Here is a 19,183-nt window from a genome sequence, read left to right as displayed (position 1 = left end):
GACAATACCTAGATTACCATCCGATAACGGGTCAGCGTTGGTGCCGTAGACCATGTCGATATAGTGAGGATAACTCACCAACAATTGTCGAATGAAGACATGAGACCACGTTGCTCCGACCATTGACACGAACTTCACCACATAACACTACCAAAGAACAAATTCCATAAATACCAAAATTACCAAAATACCCTTGGAAGTCAAACTGGTCAACTGTTGGTCAAAGTCAAAGTCCTCAGCCAAAGTCAACCTTCCTGGTTAACTCTACTCGCCGAGTCAACCCGTCAACTCGTCGAGTTCTTATACTCAGAAACTCCCATAACACGACTCAACTCGCCGAGTCGCCCCATGAATCGTCGAGTTCAACGATCTCGGAATCCCATCCTGTCCAACTTACTGAATCGCCAACCGAATAACTAATCCAAAGCTTTAACCAAAAGAGGTTGGGTTCTGCGACCAGAGTCGCCGAGTCCAAGGCAATCTTCAACAGACTCGCCGAGTTTTTCTTCTAACTCGCCGAGTCCATGCACATGTTCATACAACTCGTCAAGTACACCTATGTGACTCGTCGAGTCTTTTCGGTTCTCAATCCATGCAGTGGCTTTTCGAACCATGCATGGGCTCCAATCCACATATCCACTCTTCTACAGTCTAACCCTCACATAAAGTGGCAAACTTTACGTGAAACCAAGGAGATATAGGCCCAAAATACTCTAGGGCTTGGGTTTAAGACAAATAGGCTTCACCAATAACTCTTAGACAGAAGCTTTATGACATTTTGGAACATCACAAGTCTAGACTTGAAGTAGCAACCTCAGATCTAAGCCCCTAACTTGAAACAGTTCTCAATCATACCAAAAACGCCACAAATCTCAAATGATAATAGATCTATATACAGAAGAGCCCAAGAAACATATTATTACCTCCAATATATGCTCCAACTGAAGTAGATCCCGGATCTACACCACTCCTTCGCAGCAAGCCTCTCGATCTTCAAGCCCCTTTCCAATATTTTCTCCTCCAAAGCTCTATTCTCTCTATTAATGGAGGCTCAGTCGATTCTAGGGTTTCTGGATCTCAAAGGGTAGCAAATAGGTTGAGGGTAGGTTATAATGAGCTTTATATAGGGCACAACCCCTGGGATTAGGGTTTTTTCTCTTTTGCACCAACTCGTCGAGTCCAAGCCGCCAACTCGGCGAGTTGGCCACTTAAACTCGCGACAAATCCAGCTCCGACTCGGCGAGTAAGTATGTCTACTCGTCGAGTCCCTTTCCTTAATTTACACTTTAAGTCCTTCAATAGCACCTCCAGAATTTGGGGTGTTACAACTCTCCCCCACTTAAATTAGGCTTCATCCTCGAAGCCTACTGCAATATACGCTTCAGAACAAACCCCTTGCACTGCAGACTCCGATTTCTCAATCAACTCATGCTCTTACAAACCCTACTTCTGCATCTCTCTTAAAATGGCTTAGGTTTTGTTTGATAAATGTATGACTGGGTCGAGTCAGCAAAATGGGCTGACTCGGTCAAACCTGTTGGTGTTTGATTTTAGCTTTCTTGGTAAGATTCCTGACCCAAATCGCTTTCTGGCTCAGGCCTCAAATAGTTGCTGACTGGAAATTAGACAATATTACCCTTATCTTGCCCTGCGTCGTTATTAGGCCTCGTCCCCCTTCGCTTCCCTTCCAGTTACCTAAAAGCACACCAGTCGCCAGGAACAACTCCACAACATTGAACGCCAAACAGTCGGATCGGACCTCCGCCGCTGGATCGCCGGACCTCCGCCACCGCCATCAGTGACGCCTTCTCGATCCATCACACAGGTTACATGATTTTTTTTGTTAATAATTTTCAAAATCAGATATCATTTATGCTTTGATGGTATGAAATTTGTAGTTCTTTATGAAATCAAATTAGTATTTGTTAGAATATTATGAATTCTTAAGCTGTATGTTCATATGATAAGCTTTTTTTTGTTCTTTTTTGTAATTGTTTGTAAATCAAAAATTGGGCTGTTTTTTTTTTTTTTTTTTTTTTTTTTTTGTATGTTCATATGATAAGTTGTATGTTCATATTATGAAATTGTTTGTTAGAAATCTGAAATTTTTTGTTCTAATATAATGAATTTCGAAATTATATGTGAATTGGAAGTTTGTTTATGTTTTGTTTTGTAGTTCTTTGTGTATAAGAACTGAAAATTGAAGTTTTTTTTTTCTAATGTTATGAATTCTAAAATTGAATGTGAATTGTTAGTTGTTTTTTGTTTTTTGTTTTTTGTTTTTTGTTTTTTTTGTTTTTTTTTTTTTTTTTTTTTTCTGAATTTGAAGTTTTTTTCTCCAATTCACATTAGAAGTTTGTTTCTCCAGTTCATATTTTATAGCTTATGAATTGAAATTGAAAGTGAATTGGAAGTTTTTTTTTTTTTTTTTTCAGAATTTTGATTTTATAGCTTGTGAATTGAAATTGAATGTGAATTGGAAAATACAAGTAGGTTTGTAAATCAAAAATTGGGCTTTTTTTTTTTTTTTTTTTCTAATTTTATAGCTTTGATATTGTTGACCTTAATTGTTAGGTTGTTATCTTTTGTGAAATTGTTAACTTGAATATTGATGTTTTGTGTATAAGTTATCAAATCATAATTTAGGATGATGTTAACTTCCTTAGTTGAAAATTGTTTTATGTTTAAAATTGTTCTTTAACTTGATAAAAAGTATGATAAATTACTTTAAATATTAATGTTTTAGGATGTTGGTTTGGAACGAGAGTGAGGACAAAACTTTTCTTGATGCATGTATCCATGAACTAACCACTAATGGTCGTGAGGGTTCTGGGCTTAAGGCAAGTTCATGGAAGACAATACGCGAAAAATTGATAAACGAACACGGTAAAGAGGTTGATCAGAAGCAAATGAGAAACTACTTTGATTACTACAAATCAAAGTATGTTGCTTGGGTGAAACTTAAAAACAAAACTGGCAATATATATGATCCTATAAAAAATAAATTTAATTTGACCGATGAACAATGGAAAGAAGAGGGGAAGGTAATATTTTTTTAATCAATACTATTATGATTATTTTTATAACATATACTAATATTTATAAAAATTGTAAACAGTTGAACAAGTTCGTGTTGTCATTGAAAACTAAACCCCTATTGTTCCCTGATCTGTGCACCAAACTATTTGAAGGGTCGACATCAACCGGATTTCAAAGTTGGGGGCCATCTTCTACACTCCCTCGTCCTGTAGAAGAGTTTAGTCCCCATGATTTTGATGATGATGTTCCAATGGAAACCTCAACACAACATGTAGGTGCAAGTGAAGAATCTTCGGGGCGTTCAAAAAATAAGGAAGTTGGTGGAAACAAAAGAGTTGGTGGAAAAAAAAGAGATGCAAGGGCATTAGAAGTTGAAGAGGAGATTGTCAAGCTTGCAAGGTCGTTAGTGGAAAAAAATGAAAGAATTGAAAAAAGTGAAATGGATAAAGATGTTGATGCGTGTATGGACAAATTGAACAAAATGGAATGGGGAGAAGAAGATGAAAGACACAAGACCGCTCTTTTGCTATTTGGTGAAAGTGCTGATGTTCGAAAAGTTTGGTTACGACTTTCGCATAGTAGTTGTGAGTCGTGGGTGATGGGTGCGGGTAGGAAGTATGGTTACCTTTGATAGGCGCGGGTAGAAAAGTTTGGATACTAGTTTTTTTTTATGATGTTTACTAGTTTTCTGGATCCTATGTTTGATGACTTTTTTGGATGATGTTTACTAGTTTTTTGGATCATATGTTTGATGACTTTTTGGTTTACTAGTATTTTGTTATATGACTTTTGTTACTTTTGATGTTGTTTACTCATTTTTTTGGTGCATTTTTTTTTTTTTTACTTTAACATGTTACCTAATTGTTTGTAACAGATCAAGTATGGTTTCTAATGGTGAATTTGTAGCTTTTCTTTTACTTGTGTTTTATTGGTTGAGGTCAAACCGGCGCAGACTAATCAGAATTCATAGAATTAGAGATAACGAATCAAGCGGGTATGCATATACACAAGATTTGATGTACGGAGACCCTACACAATGTTTCGATATGATGCGTCTTACACAAGAGGCATTTGCATTATTATGCAATCATTTTACCCAAAAAAATTGGTTGCAATCTAGTAGGACAATAAGCATTGAAGAGAAGATGGCTATCTTCTTACATGTTATAGGACATAATGAACGTTTTCGCGCGGTTAAGGGAAGATTTCATCATTCCACACAAACGATTCATCAATGTTTTCACGAGGTCCTAACAGCAATGATGTGTTTTGCAAAAGTAATTATAGTACCAACAACTCCTAACCCAACAAGACATAACTCGGAACGACATAGACGGTTAAAAAATATTTTTTCTGGAGCAATTGGTGCATTAGATGGAACTCTTGTACATGCGGTTGTACCTGTTGATCAACAAACTGTTGGATTAGTGTCTATGTCCATAACTATTTTGGTATGTACTTGACCCGATGGTGCATGGTCCTTTTGGGTTGCCTTCACCAAAGCAACTTGATAGGATGAATTATGGAGAGTAAGGAATAAATATGATTTATTAATGTATTATGAGAATAATATATTAAAGGAGAAATCATATTGTTTAATTAATATTAGTCAATAATTAATTGGTAATAGTTTTGTGACTAAAAGAGATTAATTAAACTTAAGGGACTGGAATTGTAATTATAAGATAATTATAATTTGGGCCATGGATTGCCTTATATTAAGGGATGGACGAATTCTAATGGGAAATCCATAAGGAAATCGTCCATGGGCTTGATAAAAGGAGTCTATGGGTTGCTTAGGGCTTAAGCATCCAAATTAGGGTTTCCTTGTTAGATAACCCTAATAGCCCAACTATATAAAGACCCCTTAAGGCTCAAAAACGTGGCTAATGATCTTGCTAGGGTTTCTACACGTTTTTGGTAGCCTCCAACCTCTCTCCTCTTCATCCTCTTGCTTATGGTGTTTGTGAACCATTAGAGGAGTGACATTTGTGACTCTAAGCCTTCCAAAGTCAATACAAGGAGGAATTGGGATTGTGATTGCTACATAACAATCAAGGTATGATCTTAAACCTAATTACATGTTAATATGATTACTTGCATGCTAGAATTAGGGTTTATAGTCTTGGATTCAAAGCATGTACAATAGAGAAACCTAGATCCGAGCATTAGGGTTTGTATGAGCACATAGGATGTCTTATGACCAAAACCCATCACAAACTCGTTATAGAGGAAGAGGAAAAGGAGAATGTTTTCAAAATGTAATAGGAATTTGTGATTTTGATATGATATTCACCTTTGTTTGGGCTGGATGGGAGGGTATAGCACATGATTCAAGAGTTTTGAAAGAAGTTGCATTCAATTCGACTTCTGGATTTCCATTTCCTCCACCAGGTTTGTAATCTTTATATAATTTTTATTATCTATCTTCTTTATATAATATGTGTCATTATATAATGTGTCACATTCTTTTGCAGATAAATATTACCTTTGTGATGCCGCATATACAAACACTCTTGGGTTTATGGCTCCATACCGCAATACTAGGTATTGGTTAGCCGATTTTCAAAGAGGTAGACCTTTAACTAGAGAAGAAAGGTTCAATCATGCTCATGCACAACTTAGAAATGTTATTGAGCGTGCTTATAGTGTACTGAAGGCGAGATTCCCAATCTTAAAACAAATGGATCCTTATCCTTTTACAGTGCAAAGAGACATAGTCATTGCTTGTGTCGCAGTCCATAATTTTATAAGGAAATACAATATAGAAGATGACTTGTTTAGAAATTTTGAGGAGGACACTATGGTTACTCCTGACGTCCAAGGTGGGGGAATTGATAGAGAAAACATACAAGGCATAGAATGGGGTCCAGAAGCCGTTAAATATATGCGTGTTTTGCGTGATCAGATTGCAAATCGACTACTTTCACCTACTTTACATTAAATTATGTTATTTTAAATTTCATTATGTTTTTATTTGGATATTAAATTATTTATGTTTAATTTACATTTTGTATGACATTTTTTATTTGTGTGTAATTTAGATTTTGTATGACAATATGTATGTTTTTATAATTATTCAACAATTTAATCCATCAATATATATAACAGCAGGGTAAAATGGTCATTTTTCATCACTCAGCACATTCAGTCAGATGTACAATCAAACAACAAGATTTCTTACCCAATCAGAATTTCTTACCCAGACAGACCTTTCTCAGTCAGCACTTTCTCAATCAGCAACTATCAAACAAGGCCTTATTCTCACATGGCATCCTTGCCACTATTCAAAGCCAACCATCAGCCTTTCAACTCCATAACACCACATATTAACCACGTATCACCCGATGATACCATCGCTTCAAATCAGGAACACACCTTTGTGCCCTGCGAACGCTAGATACCACAAACACCCACTGAGCTCTGTTAAGACACTAATCCATCTTCCTTTGCCCAAGATTGGAGATAACCCTGATAACTTGCAACCTGAAATGAACCCTGATTTCCCTTCTGATTCTATACCTTACGCACTGACAGGATACTGCATCCTTCAACTCCCATAACCTATCAACCAATCATCTCGCGTAACCACTTGTACCTGGCCCAATCAGCCTCGGGCTGGAATACCGACACACCAGGTCCAATCAATCATGGGGTCCGGTCATCCTCATGATGGAATACCCCAGATTTGAATACCTCCACATACATAACTCAAACCTACAACCATACTCGAAACTAAGGACCTTGTCCTTGCGTCACCCTCGAACCCTTCGGTTCGATACAACGGAGTGCAACCCACTCACACCTCCCTATCACGATCTCTACGTCCTTGACCTCCGACTGTAATATCCTTATACAGTCCTCAGCATCGGTCCAGACTACTCCCGAGTCTTGTAACCTGCTGTCTCACCTTCCTCTGTCCAAATCTCCAATCTGGAACCACTATCCTCCTCCTCTTCCAAGGAGATTGAAAACATGCCTGCATATCATCCAAGATTGCCACAACCTCAACGGGCATCCTACTCGTAAGTGCTTCCATATATCTGGTACAATCCCAGTGCTTACTACTAATAACTGAAGCACTTTCGACCATCCATTTACTCCACTGCCTTCCCGAGTCTTGTAACCTGTTGTCTCACCGGGGACCGCCTCTGCTCTCATAACTGCAACTCCATCTCTAACTCCCACTACCTGGCGGCCTCCTGCATCTCTAACAAGGTATCACACCTCTGCGTGAACACAAACTGCCTGATCTCCCTCTTGAGTATACTTAGATATCGGGATATCTGAGCCTGATCTGAAGCAAACTCTGGGCAAAACATTGCCCTCTTAGTGAACACCCTGGTGATCTTCGTCACCGACTCAAAATCCTGCTTCAGCTCCAGGAACTCCTGAGCCAACCTCTCTCTCTCTCTCTCTCTCAACCTGTGGAACATAACGAGTGCTGAACATCTCCCGGAACTGATCCCAAGTAACCGCAGCCTGCTACGCATCAGAATAAGATCCCGTAGTCAACCTCCACCAATCCTTCGCACCGAGCCTGAAAACGTTCAGAGCACACCTCACCCTCTGATATGCAGGGCATGAACACGTGAAGAAACAACCCTCCATGTCTGACAACCACCTCATAGCAACGATCGGATCCTGAACTCCATCGAAAGTACGGGGCTTCGTATTATCGAAGTCCCGATATTGAAAACCTCGACCGGTTCCTCCCCCTGCCGCTGTTATAGCCGATGTAGCTGCCGTGGCAACCGCCTCCATAAGAGTTGCATATCACTCATCAAAGTACTCAACCATGGCGGTCTTGATCGACCCAAACATCCCCGACAACTCAGCCCGGAACATAGCAACAACTTCATCATGTAGGATCTCACGAATCCTGGCATCCAACTCATCCCGAACCGGATTCTGCCCCGAGACGTCTCGTAATCGCCATACTGAAAGTACACCACAAGATATTAGGCACACCTCATAATAACCCCGAGAACTAGTTCCCAACAAAACTTTAGGGGTTGTAACTTCCTTGATACGCGTATGGGTCATGTGCTTTCAGTAGTACGGTCCCATACTACCTTCCACACCTACCCATATTTGTATCAAGTATCACCACAACACTCTAAGAATAGCATATACATAACGAACACTCGATCCCCACTCCTAGAGGAGCACTTATATCCCATAACCGACCTACCGGTCTCACGCAACCCTCCCATCCATGAAACTTCCACCAACCCTGCAGCACTAGTGTATGCTAGTCATACATAACATTGGACCCTATAGACTTTCGAATATCCAGTCCTACCCTAGGCTCCCAATCATACAAGAACAGAACATAAGGCCAAATCAAACATTCTTGGGCTATAAGATCTTAATTATGTATAACCGTGATGGATACACTAAATAACTACGGTAATGATGTCAATTTCATACAAAGGAAACCCTAGGCTAGCAGGGATCATATAATCAGACAATTCTATCATGCAATTCCTGAATATTCCTAGCCTAGTACTAGCATGTTGTTCTAACATATCACATAATCAAATAACTTGTATGGTATTTTAAGGTCTACTTACTGGCTATGGCTGATCGTACCCTCTACATCCTCCTTTTGTTATTTCGAAAAAACCTTTTGAAAGCCATTTTGAAAATCCCTCCTTGATTTGAGACTGAATTCACATGAATGTTTCTCCAATTCACTCAAACCAAGGCTTTGATACCAACTTGTAACACCCATAAAATTTAAGCCAAAATAAAACATTTTAATTCACTCAAAAACCATTAAGTTCATACATCTTGTTTTCAAAATAGTTTATACATCAGAGTATCCCCAAAAATCGTATCACATAAATCATAAAACATGTGGAGCGGTACGATCACGCCTTCGCCTTGCCACGATCTCCTGAAGTACCTGAAACAAAACACTGAACTGTAAGCCCGAAAGCTTAGTGTGTTACCCCCAAAATACCAACCACACATAAACTTACTCATAACATATCACAATTAGAACAACCATGCATATCGGGTCTACTGTGTGACTGGTCCGCCCGCACAGGGCCTTCAGTCCACCTGGTCCACCCTCCGAGTCTAGCCATGTACATCGAGTCTACAATGTGATTGGTCCGCCCGTACCGGGTCTTCAATCCACCTGGTCCACTCTTTGAGTCTACATTATGACTGGTCCGCCCACACCGGGCCTTCAGTCGGTCTGGTCCACTCTTCGAGCCTCGGCACGTCTGGTCCGCCCTCTTGGGGCCTTCAGGCTATCCGGAACGCTCGCTGGGCCTTCGGAATCTCCGGTCTACCCTGGGTACGTTGGGCTACAACACAATGCATGACCCGCCTCAACCCAACCCTTTTCAAACAACCATGTGCACATAAAACAATTAATCACATAACAATTTCTTAACCAGACAAACAGTCTAACAGATCACATAGCATATCAACATCCTAACCAGGATTCCGACCTAACCGGTTACTAGCATGACATTACCCTATATACTGGGTACCAACCTTAACCATGTCACTAACATAACACCATCCTAAATACCAGGATGCAGATCTAGCAAAGCAATAACATAACAGACAATACTCGGATTTCCATCCGATAAAGGGTCGGCCTTGGTGACGTAGACCCTGTCGATATAGTGAGTATAACTCACCTGCAATTGCAGACTAAAGAGATGAGACCACGTTGCTCCGACCACCGACACGAACTTCACCACATAACACTACCAAAGAACAAATTCCATAAATACCAAAATTACCAAAATACCCTTGGAAGTCAAACTGGTCAACTCTTGGTCAAAGTCAAAGTCCTCAGTCAAAGTCAACCTTCCTAGTTGACTCTACTCGCTGAGTCAACCCGTCGAATCGTCGAGTTCTTATACTCAGAAACACCCATAATACGACTCAACTCGCCGAGTCGCCCCATGACTCGTCGAGTTCAACGATCTCGGAATCCCATCCTGTCCAACTCACTGAGTCGCCAACCGACTCACTAATCCAAAGCTTTAACCAAACAAGGTTGGGTTCCGCGACCAGAGTCGCCGAGTCCAAGGCAATCTTCAACAGACTCGCCGAGTCCATGCACATGTTCATACAACTCGTCAAGTACACCTATGTGACTCCTCGAGTCTTTCCGGTTCTCAATCCATACAGTGGCTTTTCGAACCATGCATGGGCTCCAATCCACATATCCACTCTTCTACAGCCTAACCCTCACACAAAGTGGCAAACTTTACGTGAAACCAAGGAGATATAGGCCCAAAATACTCTAGGGCTTGGGTTTAAAACAAATGGGCTTCACCAATAACTCTTAGACAGAAGCTTTATGACATTTTGGACCATCACAAGTCTAGATCTGAAGTAGCAACCTCAGATCTAAGCCTCTAACTTGAAACAGTTCTCAATCATACCAAAAACGCCACAAATCTCAAATGATAATAGATCTATATACAGAAGAGCCCAAGAAACATATTATTACCTCCAATATATGCTCCAACTGAAGTAGATCCCGGATCTACACCACTCCTTCGCAGCAAGCCTCTCGATCTTAAAGCCCCTTTCCAAGATTTTCTCCTCCAAAGCTCTATTCTCTCTATTAATGGAGGTTTACTCTATTCTAGGGTTTTTGGATCTCAAAAGGGTAGCAAAGAGGCTGAGGGTGGGTTATAATGTGCTTTATATAGGGCACAACCCCTGGTATTAGGGTTTTCTCTCTTCAGCACCTACTCGTTGAGTCCAAGCTGCCGACTCGGCGAGTTGGCCACTTAAACCCGCGACAAAATCCCCATCCGACTCGGCGAGTAAGCATGCCTACTCGTCGATTCCCTTTCCTTAATTTACACTTTAAGTCCTTCAACAACACCTCTGGAATTTGGGGTGTTACACTTCTGGCTTTCACATCTGCCATGCTGAACTTTTCTAAAAATTTCTTGATATACTTGGATTGTGAAATTTTTAATTTACCAGTAATACTGCTCTGGCTATGTTCATGCCCAATATTTGTTTAGCATCCCCGAAGTCCTTCATCTCGAACTCACTAGCCAACTGCTTCTTTAGCTTGTTGTTCTCCTGCATGTCGGATGCAACAATCAACATGTCAATAACATATAATAATAGGATGACATAAGAGGTCTTAAATTTCTTCAAATAACAGCAATGATCCATTCCATATCTGTTATACCCATTCCTCTACATGAAGCTATCAAACTTCAAGTACCGAAGCCTTGGATCCTGCTTCAAACCATACATAATTTTCTTTAGTTTGCACACCAGATCTTCCTTGCCAACTTCTGGGTATGCCATGTGGATGTCTTCTTCAAGGTCACCATGGTGAAAAGTTGTTTTCACATTGCTCTAGATGTAAGTCTTCAGAGGCAACAATTCCCAAAACAATTCTGATTGTAATCATTTTCACAACTAGAGAAAAGATATCATTATAATCAACCCCTTTCTTCTGTTGGAACCCATTGACTACCAACCTTGCCTTGTATCTCTTTGTGCCATCAATTTCATCCTTAACCTGAAACACTCACTTGTTTTGCAGTGCTTTCTTCTTTGTTGAGAGCTTGACCAAGGACCGAGTTTGATTCTTGTCAAGTTAGCCCAATTATTCTTCCATAGCCTTTTTCCAGTGCATGGATTCTTTCATCCTCACAGCTTCTGGATAAGACTCAGGCTCGCCATTCTCTATCTGTAACAAGAAGTTTGCTGAAGGGGAATACCTGGAGGCCTTCATACTTTAGTGGATCTACGGGCTGTAGGAGTTTTAGTTTCTACACCTTCATTCCCTGAACTACTATCATCCATGCTCCCACTATCTCCAGTTTCATTAGATCTCCCACTGCTTCTTGAACTTTCACCTATCTCTGGAGTACTAAAAAGTTTTATAATTTCATCTTCAAAAGTTTCTTCTAACTCAACTTGTTCTTCATTTTCTGGTTGTTCGTTACTGCTTGAGCCTATAACAAGTTCTTCCTTGTATAGTGCATTCTCATTGAACACCATATCCCGAATTCTGATAACCTTTTTGTGCTCGTTATCGCAGAAATGGTATCCTATATTCAACCTACAGCCTATAAGGGTGCACTTCATTGACTTTGCCTCTAGCTTGTCTCTCTCAGAGTCTTTGACTTTTACATATGAAACATAACTGGAGACCTTCATGTTTTTGAATGAAACCTCCTGATCTTTCCATTCTTCCTATGGAATCTTGAACACAATTGGAACTGAGTCCTCTATTGATCAAGTATGCAACTGTGTTGACCACATTTGCCCAAAATATCTTGGGTAAACCTGCATGCAGTCTCATGCTCTTCGCCCTTTCATTCAATGTTCTATTTATCCTCTCAACTACTCCATTCTGTTGAGGTGTTTCTAGAATGGTCTTTTGCATCTTGATTCCATGTTCAGTACAAAAATCAACGAATTATTTTCTATTGTATTCGCCCCCATTATCGGATCTAAAACACTTGATACTCCTGCTTCAAGAAATAAACCCAAACTTTCCTAGTGCATGTAACACCCAATTTTGAAAGTACTTGCATAATCTATAATAATCGTCTCCGCTCTCCTGAGTGAATCATTATGTTTCTCATATGCATGCGCTTGAACCACCACAATCTTCATTCCCTTAATTTCCCGTTGATTGTCACCACTCTAAGCGAGATTTTGATTGACACATTCACAGCCCGGTTCAATCAGGTTCTACCATAGATCTACCACAACATCCTTACATTTTTGTGACCTACATCTTCCTTTCATGCTCCTTATTAGCTAGCCAATATTTAGATTTATAGAGTTTTCCTTTAAGTTTTCTTGTCACAAAAGCTCTAGTAGATGTTTTCCATTTTATCCATCATGTTTTTATACGTTGGGTAACTTCATCATCAACACCTAGCTCTATACTTATGAATTATAGACCTCAAAGTACTTGAATCTCCCTTTTGTTTGTGCAACTTAGTCACCAGTACAAACTTCTACACTTCACTATTATGTTCATAAAATTTCACCATATATAATTAGTCTTAGTTGTATAATGCCCAATCTTAAAAGTTCAAGTACATCAATCCAACATAAATTCTCTATTTTTCAAATTATACAAGACCACCATAATAAAATCTTGCAAAATAAATGAGTTAAAACTCAGAAACATGTCGTGAAGGCGGGACTAAAGCTGTCAACAAAGGTATAATGGTTTACCAACTCATGTTGATTGAATAAAAATATGATGTACGGTTATCGAGTTAAATGAATCGCCCAACAGATCGAGATAAATGATGGTGGTTCATATGTTCTGACCTAAAATAACTTTTACCAATGTAATAAATTTTATGAATAATTTGAAAGCGATGAAAACTACATTGTTAATTTGTGAGACTATTTTCACAAATTAGGTTATTAGTTTTCGATTTTAGCTCTTTTAAGACTGCCTACAAAATTCATTAACATCCATGTATATTATTGTTAAATGAATCGTAGAGAAAACTAATAATAAAACATTACTATTAATTTAAATATTTTTTATTAAGTATTTAAAATTTATCACGGTTCTAAACAACATAGGTGGTTATTTGGCGGCAATATCAACCTTTAAACTTTTACGGGTGGTAACGAGTGATGTTTATAAAGTGCGGCTTAAAACGGCAATTATATATATATATATATATATATATATATATATATATATATATATATATATATATATATATATATATATATATATATATATATATATATATATATATATATATATATATATATATATATAATGACATTTTATAAAGCGCGATGTCGAATATAAGTCCTAGAGTCATGAAAACTTTTAAATCCTTAAAATTTATCGAACATTCATTAATGATACAATTTTATAATTGTTTTCTAAAATGATAAAATCTCTACAAAAGTACAATAAAATATATTTCAAAAATCATTAATCTATTTATCAATCATTTTATAGTTTAAAACTTTTTTTTTATTTATTGAAAATGTCTAGCTATTGAACTGTATAATGATTGAAAGCCGATATGATATCTTATTTTTATTTATGATATATTTAATATCAATTACATATTCCTTTTCATTAATTAACAATTTTAGTAACTTATAAATTATAAATGTTTTTCACTAATTTAATTGGATACAGTATAAATAGATTAAACTCTAATATATATATATATATATGAAATTCAATGATTATTAAACTATTCAATAAAAAAGAATATTTATAACTATTAAATATATATTTCATTAAACTCTATTTAGTTAAATGCATTTTAGGAAAATTAATATATAGTTGTATAGTTAGTAAAATGGCGATGTATCATTCCATTAAATTTTAATAAGTTTAATATATTATGAATGCCTTAGACAACTTATAAAAATATGTTAACGTTCTTACAATTTTACCATCTCGACCGAAACATCTAAAGGGGTTTTGATTTTAAATTGCGACAATTTTAAAATAATTAGAAGAAAAACTCACTACAAGAAATTTGAGCAATAGAGGTAATAAGTGTCGTCGCTACTAAGTATAATAGCTGTCACTATTGTTCTTACCGGCGTATGTGACTGTTATTGAGTCGTCACAAGCCTTGTCGCTAATGCTGCGAAGTCGTTGCTATTGGTTTCACAGTATTGCTTATTATTATTATTTTTTTTAATAATTGATCACGACCATGGATGTTAAGCTATGACACCTTCTAATCCCATTAAACTAATTTATTTTAGTTTGGTAAGATCTTTAAAATCATCATTGTTAAACTAATTTGTTTCAGATTTATCATCTTCAACAAAGCTTTAACAGATTGTTAGAATATATTTTTTCCCATGCTCTTGTCCAGTAACACCCCCCCCCCCCCCCCCCCCCCCACCAAAAAAACATTACCGTCTTCTTCACCGCCTGCTTCCCCACCGTTATACTCCCCGTCGATCTTATTGCTCCTCATATTCTGACCGGAAACCACCCATTCACATCTTGTACAATACAAGTGCTCCTTCGCCATGTCCAAGAGCACCATTTAAATTGGGTGATGATCGATGAGATTCAGATTCCTACCATTTCCAACTAGAAGTGAGACTTTTTTAAGTGGTTAATCTAGTATAAACATCATGTGCAAGATAAATCATAACAATTTTTATCTAAATTTTCTTGCTTTATGATTTCGAAAATAATTTTTTTTGTCTAAGATGGATATGAAACAATTAAATTGTAGGGTATGCAAAAAGAATTCTTCCAAACCCTAGAATGCATCTTTAGAATCTCACTGGCACTCTCCTTCGTCTTCCTTCCACAATCTACTTGCAGCACCAAACACAACTTTCCGACCACCCCCAACTGCAACATCTCTCGTAAAACACTTCGGTTGCCGGAGAATTTCGCCACCGAATGCAAGATACTCACCGCCCTCTCACTGGCCACCGACGACACACGGAAGATCTTCTTGGAAACCACCGCTAATCCACCTCCATGTTTCAACAGCTCCGATCGTCCTTCTGCGCACTGACAAAGTTGGTCTAGAACCACAATAACCATCTCCGAGACTCTCTTTTCTGTGCAATCCAGGAGGATGTCGATCAGCACCTGAACCGCCCCTGCCTCCGCCGCTTTCATCCTGTTCCGCCCCCATGGACAGACGTTGATGAGTAGCTTTAGTGTTGCTTTTGTGGCTTTCTGGGAGATTTCATCCACCAAGATTTGTACAAGCACCATGAAGAACCGAGGGTTCAGTGATGTCACTTGCATGGGCTCCGCCACCTCTAACATCGCTTTTAGTAACATGACGGCGTACGTGCGTGACTCGTAACTGGTGGCGCGTTCCATCACGCGCGTCAACGTCTCAACGAATTCTCCAGTCTTTCCGAACAATGATTTAAGACTCATTGGTGACAGGTGAAGGTGATGAAGAATGCTTAGCACTTCGTCTGTTCCAGTCGAAATAAACTCGTCGACACCGGAAACGTCTCCGGCCGTTGGTGATGACGTCATCTTATTATCCATGTTGGTTAAGATCCACGCAAGGTAATCAGCTGCACCTACTGATTCCATCAACTTCTTGTTCTTTTCGTTCTCCATAACAATCGCTTTTAACTTCTTTAAACAGTTCAGTTGCAGGTGAGGAGACTTTGAATCCTTCAAGAGTTTTATGATTTCGATTTTGGAGATCGGAAGTCGTGGTGTTGACAATCTCTCGATGCCAGACGACGGATTAAGGGTGCACCATGACTGGATTAGACGCCGGAGGGTGTGGTTTGGTGTGAGCTCAATATCAGCGACTACTTGTTTGGTTACCGGACAAACGTCATTCTTCTGAGAAAACAACCATTTCTCGATGCAATCACGATCATATGTGATCCCTGTAGAGAGAATTACAGGGTCTTTCATGATCTCAAGCGAAATTGGACATATAAAAAAGCGAGGAATTTGGACATCTTGTTCAAGATCAGCCATTTATGAATGCAAGAATTTGTAGTATAAGTTAAAGAGCTCGGAAAACAATGGGTTTTTATTTTGGGGAAGTACTGGTATGTATTATGCCTATAAGAGATCTTGGTTTTATATGAGTTCAAGAAGATACTAATTCTGGTAAGATAGTCTAGACACGTAATATGTTTGACTTTTCAAAGAGAAGTGAGAAGGTAGCAAAAGTGTATTTGTGCGTTTGTGGAGTGTGGTGTGAGATGGAATTTATACTCTTAGCCCTTTGATGAAAGCCAGTTGTATTTTACAGGCTCTAACATATAAGATTCGTGAAAATTGGTCCAAACTTGCCACTTGCAAAAAAATAATGGTAGAGTTTACAAGGATACCTTTAATAAAAGTCATATAAGTTTGGTTTAAATGCCAAAAGAAATTTTATTTTATTCAACCATGGAGAGCGTTTCAATAAAACATTATAAGAGCTAATCGATAACGAATCGGAAAAAAAAAACATTTGAAATTTATTTTTCTAATGAGCGTTTTTTTTATTTCAATTAAAAGTTTTAATGGTTAAATAATAAGAAATTTTTCTTAAAATATTTAGGCGGAATAGATTTCAAATTATAGTGGTCTTTTACAGAAGTCAAAGTTTCATATACCTATTTAAAAAAATCAAAATCAAAATGTTAAACTAAAAATAAGTTTTTCGATAATTAAACCTATTTTTTGTTCAACTATATTATTTTTTATGGAATTTATGATTTTTGAATTATAAAAGAGTAAGATAAATTTATAGTTTTGTTATACTAATAGATATTTCTATAGAAAAATATATTTGTTTAAACAATTGCAATAAAACAAGAGAAAATTATATTAAGACACTTTAATTCTTTTTAATATGGTTTTAACATAAAATCATTTTTGGTGCTTTATTTATTGTAGTGATAGTAGGTTAACATGCAACGTTAGCAATCGACTAATTTTGATGGCTGACGTGGCGTGTAAAAGAAAAATAGAAGGGTTTTAATAACTCCTATTGTAGGGGTGTAATTGATTCGATTCGACTTGTCAGATATTCGAGACAGACTTGAAAAATACTTGAAATCGACTTGGCTCAAGTCCAACCCGAGCTACTCAATTACATTATCCAGCTAGCCGAGCTTGAGTATTGAAATACTCGACCCGTGAAGCTTGTGAATTTAATCAAGTATTCTTATATTTACACATTTACCCTTTGTTTTATTCATATTTACATATTTTAGAGTTCGGTCAAGTCGAACTCACAAGCCTCGCATTTTTATTATAATTTAATGTAATATTATTTTCTTGATAGTTAATTGAGTCGAGTCGAGCCAAGCTTGAAACTCTCGATTACTTTATTAAGCTCTCAAGCTCAAGCTTGAGCTTGAATATAAGGATCACGTCGAGCGAGCCGAGTTTCAAGCTTGGTAGTACTCAACTCGACTCGAATACACCCACCCCTTCACACATCTATCTTTCCTTCCTGATTCCTTGGCATTCGCAATCTACCACACATACAACCTTTTTTGGAATGTAACATTCTAATTTTCGAAATTAAAATTTTCATTTTTAGTTAAGATAAAATATCATTTTCATAAAACAAGTCAATAAAAATCATATGTTCCAAGAGTCATTCATCTAAAAACCGGAGTATCATAAAAAACATGGAATCACAAAAATACTGAAGCTGCTAACGAGTGTGTATAGTCAAACATTCGTCTTTCCACGGTCATCTGAAGTACCTAAAACATTTAATCCACAATTATAAGTCAAAGTTTAGTGAGTTCTCCAAAATACAATATACACTAATAAACATACACACATGCAAACAAGGCTCTTAATACTACAACATATCTATCTAATTAACATATTAAGTGTCTAGACTCATAACAGTCTAGTTGTTCTAGCCATCAATTCACCCTTGTGAGTGATTAGACTCACAACACTTAATATTGATCTTGCCATTAACTCAACTATTGGCCTTCAACATAAAGTTGGTTCACCCATATATTCACTTTCTTCACAAGGCTGGAACCAAGGTTCCAAATGACATGAGGCACGACGTGGCCGCAAGGTCAAGCCTCAAGCTTAACGAACCATGGTGAGCCATGGCGTTTTTCAAGGCGTGATGTAAGATGACAATTTTGTATTAATTTAAAATTATATTACCACATAAATATAAATTTATATTAAATATAACTACTTTTTAAAAGTGTTAGATCAATAACTAGTAACAAAAATTTAACAAAAACCACAATACTTGTATCTCCGATTAGAAAAGACATAACAAAGAGCAAAAAACCATGTCTCAAACGAAAAAACACGTGTCATAACACGCCATAACGCGCCATGGCGCGCCATATCACGCCTTGTCACGCGTCACGCCTAACAACAACGTTATGAGGCTTTTCGCAACGGCGGAGCCACGCTTCACGTCATGGCGCGCCTTTTAGAACCCTGGCTGAAACGCCTCAACCCACCATCACATATGTCGACATATACATAAAATAGATAAGTAGACATCTCAACATCACATGTAACGATCTACAAGTCTACCTGCCTAAAAACTTTTCACAATCTAAACTCATCCTAGCATACTAGGACACATACTATCGTAAATAGTATAGTGAGAAAACTCACATCTTAGATAACTAGATAATCACCAGTACACGTGAATAAGGTAGTGGTCGGTCTCACGAT

General features: G+C 37.7%; 1 protein-coding gene and 1 pseudogene across 1 annotated transcript; one reads left to right on the top strand and one right to left on the bottom strand.

The window, feature by feature from the left end:
• Positions 1-2,122: 2,122 nt before the first annotated feature.
• On the top strand, positions 2,123-5,983 carry LOC145005975 (uncharacterized). The gene is made up of 8 exons (XM_078965075.1): positions 2,123-2,152; positions 2,436-2,493; positions 2,547-2,574; positions 2,747-3,044; positions 3,119-3,654; positions 3,914-4,106; positions 5,358-5,433; positions 5,517-5,983. Exons 1-8 carry the CDS (start codon positions 2,123-2,125, stop codon positions 5,981-5,983), a joined length of 1,686 nt encoding a protein of 561 aa, XP_078821201.1.
• Positions 5,984-15,204: 9,221 nt separating this feature from the next.
• LOC145035658 (E3 ubiquitin-protein ligase PUB23 pseudogene) lies at positions 15,205-16,580 on the bottom strand (annotated as a pseudogene).
• Positions 16,581-19,183: the final 2,603 nt, after the last annotated feature.

Source organism: Lactuca saligna, chromosome 1 (genome assembly GCF_052625555.1).
Source record: "Lactuca saligna cultivar CGN05327 chromosome 1, ASM5262555v1, whole genome shotgun sequence".
NCBI lineage: Eukaryota > Viridiplantae > Streptophyta > Magnoliopsida > Asterales > Asteraceae > Lactuca > Lactuca saligna.
This window is presented reverse-complemented; position numbering and strand designations above follow the sequence as displayed.

Coding starts and splice junctions, on each gene's coding strand:
- LOC145005975 (XM_078965075.1), top strand. CDS start 2,123: ATGAATTTCGAAATTATATGTGAATTGGAA. Junction 2,494..2,546: donor GAATTGGAAAATACAAGTAG/GTTTGTAAATCA, acceptor CTAATTTTATAG/CTTTGATATTGTTGACCTTA. Junction 3,045..3,118: donor AATGGAAAGAAGAGGGGAAG/GTAATATTTTTT, acceptor AATTGTAAACAG/TTGAACAAGTTCGTGTTGTC.